Source organism: Gadus macrocephalus, chromosome 16 (assembly GCF_031168955.1).
Source record: "Gadus macrocephalus chromosome 16, ASM3116895v1".
Taxonomy (NCBI): domain Eukaryota; kingdom Metazoa; phylum Chordata; class Actinopteri; order Gadiformes; family Gadidae; genus Gadus; species Gadus macrocephalus.
This window is the reverse complement of record NC_082397.1, coordinates 11,605,515-11,621,780: the sequence shown is the minus strand read 5'-3', so window position 1 is coordinate 11,621,780 and position 16,266 is coordinate 11,605,515. Positions and strand designations below refer to the sequence as shown.

At 47.0% G+C, this 16,266-nt stretch overlaps 1 protein-coding gene across 1 annotated transcript in view; it reads right to left on the bottom strand.

Annotated features, from left to right (window-relative positions):
• Nucleotides 1-10,313, bottom strand: part of nxn (nucleoredoxin) — a 50,035-nt gene extending 39,722 nt beyond the window's left edge. Inside the window, 1 exon segment of the mRNA XM_060076198.1 lies at nt 9,446-10,313. Coding sequence (XP_059932181.1) covers nt 9,446-9,754 — 309 coding nt within the window. The 5' untranslated portion in view covers nt 9,755-10,313.
• Nucleotides 10,314-16,266: the final 5,953 nt, after the last annotated feature.

Below are 16,266 nucleotides of genomic sequence, written 5' to 3'. Positions count from 1 at the left end.
ATTGGGACGGGAGCAATATGATTTGGTCATGTGTTGATCATGTGATCATTTAAATCAAATGAACGTAAATGCAGTCTGAAAAGCTTATAAATGCAATCTATTTGACAACAAATATAACCGGGAATTGTGTGTTAATATCAAATTTACATTATATTTTTTGCAGCCAGCCCAATACAATAGTATTTTATAATCAGCCAATACACACACACACACACACACACACACACACACACACACACACACACACACACACACACACACACACACACACACACACACACACACACACACACACACACACACACACACACACACACACACACAGGGGGATTTAGCATGCAATTATTTGGAAGGAATGGTGTGAACAAATGACTCGGGCACGGCAAATTGGGAAACCATGGCAGCAAGCAATTTCTGAATATTTCCACTCACAAAATGCATAATGTGATTCATAATAAGAGTAGATTTGGGAGGATTTATGAGCAATCTGTAGAGGGGGCGAGGGGAGCCAGAACTCCCATTTACTGCTGCCGTCTCCAACAGAAATAACGAGCAAACTTCAGGTCAGACATCTGCTGGGAATGTCTGAGGGTCTCCTCGGATCCTCTTCCGACGCCGACTCCCACTCAAACCACACCACTTCTCCATCCGTAAGACGCAGTCGTTGCTGAAGAGCACAAAAATTAGCAACACTGCCACGCGTCGACACAAATAACGTAAAAAAAAATTGCCAATGCTCGGTTTTCCTCCGATCAAAAGGGTGCGTTTCTGACTTAAGGGTGCAGAGTGCCACAGAGTTCGTTGGAAACCGCTGAGTCGATATCATGGAAATCGTATCTCTTCAGGAAAACCATCTTTCCCTTTTCCCAGCTCATTATCCTAAGGGAGATTAGCAGCAGCCTCGTTTTCCACTACTTCTGTACTGCTGAACGGGGTCCCAGCCGTGAGACGGAGCACTCTGATGATCCATGAGGTATGCAAGGTCAGCCCTGCCTGAAGAAGGAGTGAACAACAACAGTGTAATCTGTAACATGATCTCAGAAGACGGGCGAGAGGGGCCCTCTCTTGGAAGTGTTAATTGGCAACAGCTCCCGGAGACGCAAGATCATTAGGAGGCCTGCCCTCCGCCCGCCTCCTCAGCCCTCCTCCTTCCTCCACCCTTGTCCTCCTTCCTCCTTCTTCTTTCCCCTCCCTTCTCCTCGATCCCTCCTTCCTCTTACTCCTCCTCCGCCTTCATCCAACCTGCTCCTCCCTCCTCTTCCCCCTCCCTCAGTCACTCCATCCCTCCTTCCTCTTCCTCCTCCTCTCCTCCTCCTCCTCCTCCTCCTCCTCCTCTTCCTCCCCCCTCCCTCCTCCCCCTCCCTCCTCAAGAAACACTTGCTCCAGGGCTTATAGGCCGGAAATCTGATCAATTTGATGAAATTGAATTATTATTTTTGGGCTACATATTCAGATTAGATTAATTTGGCTGTCTCGGTTGAAAAAAGCTAAATAAATTGTATGTAAAGTACAGAGCCCATCTGTCTTAAGCTGTTGTACATGTCTGGGTGTGTCCAAGCCCTTCACTGATGAAGAATCTGCTTTCTCGCTGAAACAACACAAGCTAAGACCAAATAACACAAAGACAATCTGGCTTCTCACTGGAAACTTCTCGAACCTTCCTGAAAAAAGAAAAAAACACCCTATTTTTATTTTTCCACCATTTTCCTCTGGAAGGATTTCACATTGAAGGTCATCCTCTCTGCCTTCTGTCAAATCTCTTTCCCTCTGCGGCGCCCAGCGGAGCGGAACGGGGAAGGGAAGGACGCCCTGTCCCCACACACATCATTAGCCTGGCCGAGTGAGGACTTAGCTCCCATCTTGTCTGTTACAGCACCACTTAAACCAGCCTACCGGCTCACAGCCACCACACTGTCCGCCGTGTACACAGGGATCATCTCATCTCCTAAACCACAGCGAGAGAGAGAGAGAGAGAGAGAGAGAGAGAGAGAGAGAGAGAGAGAGAGAGAGAGAGAGAGAGAGAGAGAGAGAGAGAGAGAGACTAAAATAGGAATTAAAATAAACAAAATATTCTTAAAAATGATTTGGACATTCCGGCATACTTTTGACACGTAAAGCGGGTCAGTAAGCGGGCCCAGGGCCAAAGTGCGTCGTGCGGGGACAGCGAGTCTGTCCACACCTTGAGCCCCCACCCCCTCAACCCGAGCAGCGGGACCAGCAGGCCGATGGAAACACTCCGGTGGGGAGCGGACACTCCATCAACACGGCAGCGCTTTAGTACTGGGAACACTGGTTCCACTGGGAGAAGATATGGGGAGACCGTGAGAGGCTCGGAATGATGCAGGTAACACGAAATGATGATGATGATCTGGTGTACACACACACACACGGCTGGCCCTTTGTAGTGGAGAGAGATAGATATAGTATATAATATCTTTGTCTTCCACAGTAATGCAGATTGACCGAGCCCCGAGCCCCACACGCACGGCCGCTCCTCTCTGGAGCCGGCTCCTGGGCAGGCATCCCTGAGAGCGTCAGCCTTCAGAGCGGATCTATAATCAGCAGGGATGATGGGCTGCAGAACGCCGGGTAATCACAGAGAGCAGCCCTCAATCTGACACGATAACGAAAGAGGAGGTGGGGGAGGAGGGCTGGGAGATTGTTCCGGATGACGGGGTACCCCATCCTCCCCTACGGGCGCTAGGCTGTTATTATGCCGGGGGTTGGCTGGCTGGCTTAGGTGTAGAGGGATAGTGGTGTGTGTCTGTGTCCTTATCCCTGTGTGTGTGTCTCTGCATTTGTATGCGTGTGTGTGTCTGCATTTGTATGTGGTGTGTCTGATTATTTGTGTCTAACTGTGACTCTGCATTTGTGTGTGTGTGTGTGTGTGTGTGTGTGTGTGTGTGTGTGTGTGTGTGTGTGTGTGTGTGTGTGTGTGTGTGTGTGTGTAGAGGAGCAACCGCCTGTAAAACCCTGTTCAGCACGTCGGCTTTGCGTGAACGGAGGCAACATGGCCGACTGATGAGTATCTGAGCTGCCATTCGACCGCGGTGGCAGCGACGCAATCAGGCTGAGGAGGAACGACCACGGGAAACAGGGACAGGATCGGGGGGGTATTACGGGGATAACAGCCATCCGTTTATTCCCCGGCTGCAACGCCGTCCAAGGAAACCAACATCCCTGCGAGAAGCTTCTGCTAGTCGTTAATTATAAAACCAGAGCTACGTCTCCCTGACTGGCAGTCAGTACCTGGCAGGCTCCGGGCCGCGGAGCGGCCGAGGAGAACGTGGCAGCAGATGAATGATCTGTTGTTCTCGTCCGGAGTGTTGCTGCTCAGCCGCCGCAAAAACACGGCTGTGTCTGTTAGACCTGACGTCCCTGTGCTCCTTCGGAAAGTTCTGGGCTCGGAGACCGCAGAGTGGAGCCCCGGAGTGGAGCCCCGGAGTGGCCTCCAGACTGAGGACGTGTGGACCTCCAGACTGAGGACGTGTGGACCTCCAGACGGAGGCCGTGTGGACCTCCAGACGGAGGCCGTGTGGACCTCCAGACGGAGGCCGTGTGGACCTCCAGACAGAGGCCGTGTGGACCTCCAGACAGAGGCCGTGTGGACCTCCAGACAGAGGCTGTGTGGACCTCCAGACAGAGGCCGTGTGGACACGAGAGGCAGGAAGGACCAGTCCTAGAGGTTCCCAGCAGCCGCAGCGCTGATGGGCAACGGGCTGAAGGCTTGCGTCGCAGTGTAACCATTCTGCCGTGTCAATTTCTCTACAGGCCCAGATAACGGAGGCCAAAACAGAGTGGATTGCAAAGTAGCAATGGGGGGGGGGGAAAGGTACAAGAAGGTACAGAGCGCGACTGTTTGGGCAACTCCCGGTTGGGGTAACTTAGGAGTCAGTACCGAAGCCCCGTGATGCCTCCTCTATTGACAGCCTCTCACAATATTGTCCCCCCGCTTTCTAAAGAAGCAACAATGGACATCCGCGGAGAGAGAGAGGGACTGAAACTCAAGCCCGGGCTGAGCGGTAGAGAGACCCGGGCCAGCCCTCCGCCTGGGTCTGTCCCTCGCCCACTGGGTGCTTCCTGCCTCGTTGGAAGCTGCCCACATTCCTCCTGTAAGCTCTTGTCAAACATGCAAGACAACAGAGACTCACAGCTGAGGAGGTACACAACACAGCAGGCTCTAAAGCAATGCACACACACAGAGACAGAGACAGAGACAGAGAGAGAAGACACAAACACACAGAGATACTATCTGGGCTGCTGATTGACGTGTGAGTGAGATCCGATTACCATCACCCGGACTGGCGTGAATACTCAATGATTCACTATTGGAGTTCAATATAATCAGATGCTGAATAAGGTTGCTAGGAGAGGGAGATGGCTGGAGATTGCTGATTCCAGTACACATACTAAGACAACTGAATCCCACCCACACACGCATGTTGACACATCGCCGTGGGTAGGGTCTTGACATACGGCTGTGGCCACGGTATCTTAGCCCGACCGTATGTTGGAATCACAGTTTTTAAATCAATAATTGATGCTGCAAATCATCATGCATGGTAAACAATAAAAGCAAACACTGTGAGCTATAATCATCTACATGTTCGGTTTTCCGACACAGTGAGCATTATAAAAACACAGTTGATATTTAATTAACAGAAAAAAATAAATCTGGTGTTAAGTTAAGTACATGTCAAATGTGGTACAAGTGGAGCAGAAATTGTACGATTATTTAATCCCATGGTCGAGGATTAGCCCGACATGCTAGCTAATCACTACATTTAGCTTTTGTCTTTATTTCCTTCTGTTTAACGCTTAATCCTGATTGCTTAATCCTGATTGCTTACTCCTTATTACTTAACCCCTGGGAACATTAGGTCTCAACAATGATATGATGTCATTAATACGGTCCGTGCAGCCCAGCAAAGCCACTGGGGGCCAATATCGGTCACAGTCATGATTATGTTGATAGCAACAGGAATGAAAAAAGCATGAACTACCTACGCTCTCTTACTCCTAACATCTGTGTTTGGGAGTCTGCATTTCGAAGCAGAAAGAGCTTCCACCAGGGTAATCTCATTGTGTCTCTTCATTTGAAAAGCCATTAATCACGTACCAGTGCTTTGCTGGTTCAGATTGCCAGAGTGCCCTGTAATTCTTTGTGCCACTGGGGCCACTGGGGATCATGTCCAATTGAATCAGGAGATTGTGTTTGATTTCCATCGGACACGAAGCCCCCTCCATGTGTTCTTAATCCATCGCAGCCCCTAGCTGCTGCACTGCAGCACACAGGACGTGTACCGTTGTTTACGATGCCGTCACGCTAGTACCGCTCTACCCAAATCCAATTGGCGTCCGAAAAACGTATTTTGTACACGGCGAAACATGGCCAAGTGTAAAAGTGAATTACCGAAACTGAAAGTACCCGGAGATAACGCCAAACCGCACGCAGACCGGGAGTTTGTGCGCCGGTCACAAGATGAATAGCAACATGTCATCGCTTGAAATTACTTTCCTCTGAACTCAATGGCCTAGTGCAGGCCCAGAGACACAGAGGAGCACGAGGCACAGGTTGAGGTCCTCCCGTCATCACCCCAGTGACATGCTGATGACAGACCCCTTGAGCCTCCCCTCTCCGAAGCCCCTCACAGCTGTGGCCCTGAGCCCAGAGTAGGATCGTCCTGTCGTTGGTGACCGGGCTGAAGGTCCTGAGAGCCCCGACACAAGAGGCCTCTCTCCCCACCAGAGATCTAGGATCCCCCCCCCCCTCCCAGCCCAGGAACAGCCCTGGCAGCGTCAGGGTCTGATCACCATTCAGTAGTGCTAGACTTTCACAAAGACTTGGCAGGGATTCTCTTCTGATTTACGTACGTGGAGCTGCACAGCTCCATGTAAGGCAGTGCCAGTGAGCCAAGAAGACCCTCCTCTCGCAGACAGCTGTGCCTCCTTCAACGCCGGCCAGATGTCCGCTCTCCCAAACTACCGATGCCAGCGTCTCCTGAGATCCTACGAGAGGATACCAAGTGTGACGGCAAATGTTTGGAACACACCCTCCTGCTTCAAAAGGAAGGACTGGAATCGGACGTAAAACGCAGAACAATTATTTGAAAGTCGAGGATTAGAACAGATGAAGGCTGACACAAATTTAAAAAAGCGAAAGCATCTAAGAATAGTGTGGAAAGGGGGAGTGTGTTCAGGTTGCTAATGGGGAAAGGGTGTGGGGAAAGGGAATGCTTTCTTGGCACAGAGCAGAGCCCTTGGTTGCAACTGCACTTCATTTAAATGCCACACGTTTATGGAACATGACGATGACTTCTGTGTACTTCAAACTTCCGGCAAACTTCACCCGAACTCCACTCCCGCCAAAGACCCACTGGGAACACTGTCTGGGAGGGGGCTGGACTGGAGGTTTGCAACCTGAATGCTTTCTGCAGAAACAGGGTTGCACCAAGGAATGTCTCCAGTGTCTTGTTGAATCCGTCCCAAAAGTTCACGGAGAATTTAGTCTGCTTAAAACTATACAAAATGGAAGCCAGTGTACGGATATATTAACGTAAAGTAACATAAAACAAACCAATGTTAAAAAGTAATGATACAGAAAGTAGGTACTACACAAAACTGGTGAGGAAATGAAACAAACGCTAATGTAGCTTGTCCGTTGTAGTCGTGACGACAAACCAACCGCAGAAGTACATGACGAATTTATTTGGAAACAACCGCATAAAAGGTCAAGGTTCACGGATGGAGAACGTTAACCAGAATAACGCAACGCAGTCTTCCCCCATCATGGGTCCAGCTCACCCCTGCGGTGTTTGAGAAGGGAATGGAAACATGTACTGTGATGCAAAGCGTTGGGCGGACGACTGCGCTAGGTCAGCCCAGGAGGGGGAGGGCGATGCTGGGCAGGAGGCGGTGGGCGAGGGGGGCCCCTGAGGGGGTGGGTGATGGGGAGGCTCTGAAAGAGGCGATTGAAGAGAAATTGCTCCCCGCTGCAGGGAGATGAGTTAAGGTGGGGGCGACGGGGGGGGTTTAGCTTATAAGTGCCAACGCCAAGCCAGAGAGGAGGGGGGCCTGTGTGGGCCACTTCACTCTCTGCGAGCCTGTAACGTGAACCTCCTGATCACACCGAGGCTACACGGCCAGCCTCTCGGTGGAACAAATGGATACTCGTCTCATCCTGGACTAGCCCGCTGATAGAACTGACAGACCTGGGGAGTTGGCTCTATGTGAATGAAGCCGGGTCCTATCGGTATAGTTTGTTTATCAACAGACTATGGATAATGGTGTGAACTGTGGATGAGGGGAAATACCGGAGTGCATTTAATGACCTGCTACACCACTGACAAAAAATAAAGACACACACACACACACACACACACACACACACACACACACACACACACACACACACACACACACACACACACACACACACAAATGAATAAGAGCCAACATGTGGCTGTCAACAGATTTTCCGATTGGAACATACATTTTCCAAGCTGAAATAATATGCCACAAAAAAAGGCTGCAGTTCACGACTGGTATGAGGAACGGGCACCCAGAACCAGGCTGTTCCCAGGTCTCTGCGCACAAAGACCCCGATAATGTCTGCCCTGCTTGGTGAACAATAGCCATGTGGATTTCCACAGATGTTTTCCCACAAGCATTCAGAGGAGGCTGAAGCCATACGGTGACTTTCGTTCAGCCCCGCCCCCAGAAGGCGAAACCACTCCCCCCCCCCCCTCCCGGGCAGAAGCCACACCCCCTGCCGAGTCATCTCGACACCACCCTTCCTTTATGTCTGGAATGCATAATGAAGTGAAACAGAAACAATCTTTGGCAATCTGAGTGGCGTTCAAACACACCACAGTGCAGCCTAAACAGAGGCTGGCTGAAGCCATACGGTGACTTTCGTTCAGCCCCGCCCCCAGAAGGCGAAACCACCCTCTCTGAAAACACAGAAGCCTATTCAACAGTTTAAACTAATTATAGAGAATCACAACGTAAAGATGCTGTGGGTTTTGCGGTTTTGTTTTATTGCACCCATTGATTTCAAATGAACCATTTATTGGCATTGATTCAGGTAAATTAATTTCCCTTGAAACATGCTGACTAATTAAAAAATGAACCTTAAAACTAATTTGGGAATCATTAAAATCCTTGTTGTATACGATATTGGGCAATAAACCAGTCATTTGTGTTTGGACTGGGAGGGTGCAGCTGTAGCAAGCAATTTCTTTGATGGTTCCCAACATAAACAGAGCATGATGGAGAAGATTTCAACATGGCATCTCTCTGGTAAGCATCTGGATTCCTCACATAGCTGCCTTCTCCCCTCCAAAGAACCGCAACACACAACACAACATGTGCCACGGCAGTGTAAACCATCCCCTATCATTATATTCCAACAGCCATTAGACGCATCAGGGCAATCTCCCAGATACTGTTGTTAATACCCGAGGTCACACCAGGGCTATGCTGGGGATTTTTATTTGCTTCTCAATTTGTGAGCTGCAGTTTGTTGAGATCGTGTAAGGGTAACAGAATTAAATTAAATTGTAAATGTATTGTCAACTGAGCCATGTTTGTAGATTCTGCATACCATAGACGTAGTTATACATGTTACTCTGGTAGATGGGGTTTAGATATGTCATTTTTATCTTATCTTGGTCTCATGACATGCAGACTGTATTTTAAATATCTGACAATGGGAGATGTCTTCAACATTTTTTTTATTTTGAAGTGGGTAATCTATTGTACGAAACAGATGTATATCTTGTGTTATTGTAGACCAAATTTGAAGGGATAACACTGAATATCTTAACCCCACTCTATAAATTAGCACAGAAGAAAGGGAGCAGAAATTATAAAATGAGGCCTAACATACAAAAGAGAAAGGAGAGACGAGAGACATTCATAGAAATAATGCCACAAATTGGCCTTGTGAACTTCAGCAAATCTTTCCTTGGCCTGCAGTCCTATCAATTACAATACATTTTATTATCGATATTGTGTGTGTGTGTGTGTGTGTGTGTGTGTGTGTGTGTGTGTGTGTGTGTGTGTGTGTGTGTGTGTGTGTGTGTGTCTAAATAAATGAAAATATTTGCAGCAATTACCTATAATGTTGTTGTTTTTATTTGTTCCCTTTTTTTTCCTGAACTGATATTATTGTGATAATATTCCAGTAGGTGTTGGCGTTTTTAGAGACTACTATTAAATGATGATACACAGGATCTCGTAATTTTATTATATTGCTTGACTCAAAATATTATGAAGAAAGAAACATTATTGAAATACTATGACCTTTCCAATAATAAATACACCTGTGCACAAAGACACATGGCTGCAACATTGCCTATAATACCCATGGACTTTATCCAACCACAAAAATAGTACAACACAACTCAATTATTATTGCACTGACATTATCACCACAACTTACCTTTTTGTGTCTGTCTTTGAACGGCAACGCAGGCCATTGCATCTCCTGTAAAAAGTCCTGCCAATGTTTCTGGTCCTGGTCGGACGAGATGAAGACGATCTCCAATTTATCCTTATGTTCAGAGGTTTTCTTAAATTTGCTGTAAAACTCACACAGGCTGGCATTGAACTGCTTGCACGGGGCGTTCTGGCTGCAGCCGAAGTAGAGCCCGACCAGGGACAACCTGCCGCCCAGCGCCTGCACGTCCACCTCGGCTTGCTCACTGTCGACCAGCCGCTCTCCGAGCAGACTCACCAGGAACTCCGACATCCTAATCCTCCAACACGACGGGCTCTGCTTCTATCAGCCGAACGTTGCATACAGTCACTGGGTTGGATGATATCCGAAAACCCCCTGTTCTTCCTCCTCCGATGTAGCTTTGCTTGAGAACCAGGAGCCGCGGCGTGCAGCGTTCAGACGGGGAGCTCGACTGGACCTGCGCTGCGCCCACTGGTTACCAGTCCCCTCTAATGGGAGAGGTGTGGAGGAATGCTGCCCTCGTTGTGTTGCCCTGACGGCCAAAGCGGTCGCGTTCTTTTCTCTAAACAACACTTTGTAAATCAAAATCCATATTTTAATACTTTAACATATTTAGGACCCATGAAAGGCTTCATTTTATAGCGTTTTAATCACATTTACGGCGGTCAAACCTGCATTCCCAACGTCAAATTGATAGCTTGTGTCGAAATGAATAAAGTGTAGTAGATATCGTGTGTTAAGCGATGTAACAAGATGGTAAGGTGAGGAGATGATTCCCTTAATGGTTATTAAAGTCGACCGAGAACACATCACGACATGTCATTTTAAAGATATTAGCAAAACATTACGGAGTTTTTTTTAGCTAAGAGCTAAATCTGAAGGGACATGTGGTTATGCTGCCACCTAGTGGCCACTGTATGATAAAACCTTGGAGCAGGTAAATAAATATACATCAGCCATGATTCAGATGCTTTTTTTCTAGAGTTTAACATTAATGGACAGAATGAGGCTTTGATAACGAGGAATTAATATATGTTTTAACCCTTCATTTGAACCCCCCCATTGAAATGTTACATTTTTTACATTTTCATTGCAATTATCAAAGGATAAAAAGTTTTTTGTTATGCAGTATTTCATAAAATTTCCAAGTGACATTGAAGACTCAATGCATTCTACTTCATTGCATTTGTGGTACGTTGGGTTATTAATGTTCAGACAAAGTGTTGTGATTCCTTTGACTGTCTGGCTATGAATGAATGTTGATGTCGGACCAATTCGCATAAAGATTCTTACTGTGTCAAATTATTATAGAGGGGAACCCCGCTGAGTTTTACGTCTTCTTGAAGTCATCATTTGGATTCTTCCAACTAAAGAGTAAACATAAAGTTGTCTCAAAACAATAGTGCATAGCGCATAAAATCGCTGCATGCATGCATGCATGCGCGTGTGTGTGTGTGTGTGTGTGTGTGTGTGTGTGTGTGTGTGTGTGTGTGTGTGTGTGTGTGTGTGTGTGTGTGTGTGTGTGTGTGTGCGTGTGCGCGTGTGTGTGAGCGCAGAAATATGTATTTAGAAAACGCTGAACATCCTAGCTTCAACTCAACATAATGGCCCAAACAACAGATGGCATAAAGTCAGGCTGAACGGGAAACAGGGTTGAGCAGATGCGATGGCTGCTGCCGGCTTCGGGTGAATATTTCCCATACACTCTTGGCAATACATACTGGTCTCTCAGCAGGCCAACCTGACAGCAGAGCAGACGATGCAGAACCTCCGAACCAGGAGGCTGAGACATCTCTCCTCTTCTAACAGGCTCTGCGTGGCGTAGGTATGAAATGCAATAGGGGAAACTCAGTTGAGTAGAAAACATGCTATCTCTCCATGTCTGTTGCTAGACTTGGATCCTGGACATCGTTGAATGACTTGTTTGTTAGCCTTGTTTGTGCTCCTTTGTTGTTAAGATTGATTTTCTACTTAGATGGTCGTATTGAGCTCTGGATACACTTGTAACTGGTCTGATATTATAAGTATGCTTTAACTTTACAGAACATAAAGGTTATATCCCGAAATAATAGGTAAGCAGAAATCCAAAAAGAGAAATGAATACCTGTAACTGTCATCATTAAAAGGTTTCTGTAATTTAATTATTATTTTCATATTATAAGACATAAGGAAATTCATTTTTGTTTATATTAGTAATTCAATAATTGTGTTCGTTATTCGGGTTTAAAATTGTATTTAAATAGTTTGTTGAATGACGTCACTTGTAAGGCTGATGTTTTAGAAGATTCTCTGTCAGTTAGAGATGCGGCATGAGAGAAGGTGAACAGCTTGTGATACGCATCGCCGAAAAGAATCTAGTTTCAAAGTCACTGTAAATAGCATGCAGCCAACGAGGTATGTTTTTTGTTGTTTCCCTGTATTTTGTTTTGCTTGTTTGGCTCTTTGTGTGCCGTGTAATTTATGATTTTATGTAAAGCTTATGCCGTGATTTCTGTTGTACTGTGTATGTATTCATCTATAGTTTTCACGGTGGAGTTGGAGTAAAAGGCTACAATAAAACCCGCCAAAGGAAACCATTGGTGTCTACCGAATGCTATTAGAGGGAATTACAGTGAAAACTCGGACTGTTCATCGACGCGAGTGGCAGTTCAACGAAGGAGCGCAAGAAAAGGATCGGCCTGTTAAAGTGCGTATTGGAAGTTAATGTTTTTAAAAATATTTATGCATAACATTCTCTGAAAATTTCTCTTTGAAATTAAAATGCAGGATTTTATCAGTTTAAAAAAGTATATCGGCAAAAAATCCAGTTTTAAAGTGACTATTTTGAGCAAGGCTTCAAAAACCGTTGTTTTTTTATGTGATACGTCAAACGCGTCATATTACGTAGGAATTGGTAGACGCGGTCGCTGTTGCTGCCTCAGCTCTATGCGTAGTTGTGAGTAGTTACCGCGGTGAGGGGTCTTGTATTTCCCCCCCCTGTGGTTTTGGGGTTTTTCTAATCGATGAGATGAGGTTTTGTATCTGTGGGGGTTGTTCCAACTCCGACCTCCTGTCCGACCATCTCCGATTTCACAGTTTCCCCGATCGGAGAAAGGATGGAGCAGGCTTTCGAGCCTGCAAACCCTCACGTTAGTTGTACTCACTCGTTCTCCAGTAGGGGCATACACACGACCTCTTTGACGCCAGGGTTGTTGGCCTTTTCACTGGAGCAGCGCTGAAGGTCCCAGGTGGCCAGGCGCACCGCGGCCCGGCCGTCCCGCGGGCCCGGGGCCGGTGCCACGCGGGGCCGCAGGGACACCATCTGCGTGGGTCCTCCCGGCGGGAGGTCGAGGTCGTCGCTCCGGAGGCTGAATGAGGTTGGGCTCGGATGGGACCGACCCGTGTAAATGGTCTGCATTTATATATAGCGTAGGTCAGCCCGCTGTTGGTATTGGTGGACGGAGTTCTTGAGCGCTCCACAAACACCTGGAAACGGATCTTGTCCAGTAGGGAGCAGTTTATGTGATCGACCCGAACCAGGTCCTCGATGCTCTTGAACGGACCGTGTTGGGTCCGATAGGCGACAATGTTCCAGGCGATTTTCTCTGTGATGCCGCGGATGCTCATGAGCTGCGGCGGGGTGGCGGTGTTGATGTTCATGCCGCTGCAGGAGGACATATGCTCCGGGTCTCTCCGCAGGGAGGACGGGGAGTGCTGCGACGAACTGGTCCTACTCGACACGCAGATCTTCACTTTAATAATCTCCAGTTTGCTGGCGCCTATCCCACTCACCAGCGCTAGGTCCTCCACCTTCTTGAAGCCCCCGATGCAGTCCCGGTACTCCACGATGCTCCGCGCCACGGGGCGGTTGACCCCGGGCAGGGTCATGAGCTCTTCCTCCGTGGCCGTGTTGATGTTCAGCCGCTCCTGGTTCACCATAATTCTCCTGACATCACAACTCTATCTCCCTCCTATTGCCATGGTGTCTCCCCCTTTTAGGTGGTTGCTGTTCTCCCTCACGGCTAGCTGGCTCAAAATTGTACGGAAGTGGTCCGAAACTGTTATCCATTGTTGTTATGTTGCCTATGTAGTCTATGATGATTAGAACGTCCGTCTACCAATTCCTACGTCACGCTCGAAAACGAGCGTTTGAGATGCGGAAGTAAAATTGTATCACAAAAACGGCTCAAGATGCCACTTAGATTTTACACATGCACACCCATAGCGAGTGACGTAGGACGTAAAGTCCCGCCCAGGTCGAAGTGGCGTCGATTTAGAGAGTCCCGTGGATCGAAGGACACTCCCCGTACTCAACGGCAGCCATCTTAGCTACGTAGCGGAAGAGGCGGAGCCAGGCTGAGCCAAAGTCGGCGCATTTTCCACATAGCCTGCATTAATAGAGTCATTTTGTAGTTTTTATAGTTGCTAGGCGTAGAGTTCACCGTTCAAAGCGGGATGTTTATTGCGGGGGAGGATCCACGGTGGCAGTCGTGATCGTAATTTCCGGTTAGTGCACCACGGAGTACTCGATTTGGAACAGCACTCACATCTGAAAAAATAACGTAGTAGATAGTGCGGATAGTATACTTCCTTTAAGTATACTCATGGAAGTACGGGTATGGTCTCACGAAAATACGTGACACTGTCACGTTATTTAATCTATTGAAACGTGATCAGGGACACGTAGGCCTATTTTCTAAATTTTGTATTTCAATTGGAAGTAGGCTATTTGTCGTGTCACTAAGCATGACTTCCAAACTAAGGTTCTGTCCGGGAGCGTTCTCCCTAATGTCCCTTATGGAGCTCCGTACAGATATAATTGTCTTAGAACACTCCCATTCAGAATGCATTGGTTTACATTTCGTTCTGTGTAACACGCAAAAAGTCGGACTATCGTGCTCTGGAACACGCTTCAATAGATTAACGTTCGTGCGCAGGAGCACGCAATCGCGTGATACCGGGGCCCTGTACCACGAAGCTCGCTTAGAGGGTTAGCGAGGTATGTTGAGCTCCAAGCCTGGGTTAGTGTGATAAATACTGCAACAATCACAAGATGTTGAGTTTATAAACACTTTACCCAGGCAATAATAACCTAGTATCTGTGCCATTTCCTGTGTAGCCATGTTGTCATCTGATATTATGCTTTGTTATACAAAAAAGGTAATACTTTTAGGCACTGCACAGGGAGAACTGTCGCGAGCCCAGAGAGGCTCCATCTTCTGTTCTGAGGCCTGCTCCTGAGCCTCCTCTCCAGTCAACCAAACCAGCTCTTCAACCACTTGCCCACACCTCCACTTCTCCTGCCTGCCTCCCAGATTCTGGTTCCTGTGGTTCCGGTTCTAAACCTGCCGAAGCGTCTCGTCCCAGTTCCACGTTTTTATGCTTTGCCAGACCCTTATTGGATGACTACAATCAAAGCTTTTGTTTGGCCGTCTGCCAAAATAATACATGTTGGCTTACAACTAGTGCTACAATGAAGTCTTCTATCTGCCCAATAATGTTTTTCTTCTTTCTTGCCTTCTCAAATTCAACATTTGTATGGTTAATTATCTGCTGTCAAAGGCAAAGCACAGATTCTGTTGAATGATCGATGCTTAAAATTTACTTTGAAACACAGATGAATGCGGTTGTTAATTCACAAATGTTTTCTGTTTCATCAAAGAAATTCCATTGTGATCATTTACATTGTTACATTGATTTATATATTAACTACAACTTTTGAAAAAGAAAGTGAATAATATAGCCTAGATAGAAAACAAATGTCATAGGCCTGGGGGGTATTCCACGAACGGACGTTTAACAAACAGAGTTAACGCTGAACTCTAGGTTGAGTGAGCCTGTGCCAACTAAACCAGAGCTGTCGGTTCTACGGCACCGGTTATGCATTAGTTCAATCAACACAGGGTTGTGCGCGTCCACGCCAAACCTACAAAGAAGTGATTTATGGATCATGGAAACCCTGATCGAAATGGGGAAACGGGCCGCTTGAAAGTGAAAATGTCATGTTGTCCTGGGAACCGGATTTTCAGTTCTAAACAACCGAACGAGAGATGGCGTTGAGATGTGCGAGAGATGTGTCGTTTCTTTCAAAATGAAAATAAATCAATATCAAGAGGTGAAAATCACTACCAATCGAAACATGTCGAGGCGTTAATGTATTCACTGCAAGGTACTGTGGAGAAAGTTATTTAAATATATTAAAGTTTTGCGTGAGAATCTGTATCTCTCCAGCAAAAAGTCATCCGGATATAGCGTGGTCTTAGAAATCTCTCCCGGTGGATTGCACGAATAATTGGCGCTCCGGTATCAACAGGGCTCTCATCAAAAGGGCATGCCATTGTGAACACATGGAATCTGCGGTGAACGCAGCTTTAAATCCCCAAAACCGGGTTATGTTCCAAACTTAACCTGCACAAAACCTGGTCCGACCAGGTTTGATTCAGAGCATATGTTGCTATAGTAACTAACATACCGTGTTCATTTTGGAACGGAAACCCTAGGGTTACCGCAAACCCTGGGTTAATTTGCCCGGTTATGTGATAAAACCGGCTTTGTGGAATACCCCTCTGCCCTATGAAGTGACATCATGCCCATACAATCATCAAAACATTGAGATCTGTTTTAAAACAGTTTGTCTTTTTGACACATGTTGGGCAAAATAACCTGCTGAGTACATCACATGTACATTATAAATATAGCTAACTCCTACCCTCGCCTGATGAGCACATCACATGGCAGGCACATTACAATATAGTCAACTCTTGCTCTATCCCAACGAACACATAACACAAACATGATAATATATAGTCAGGTCAAGGCCGGAG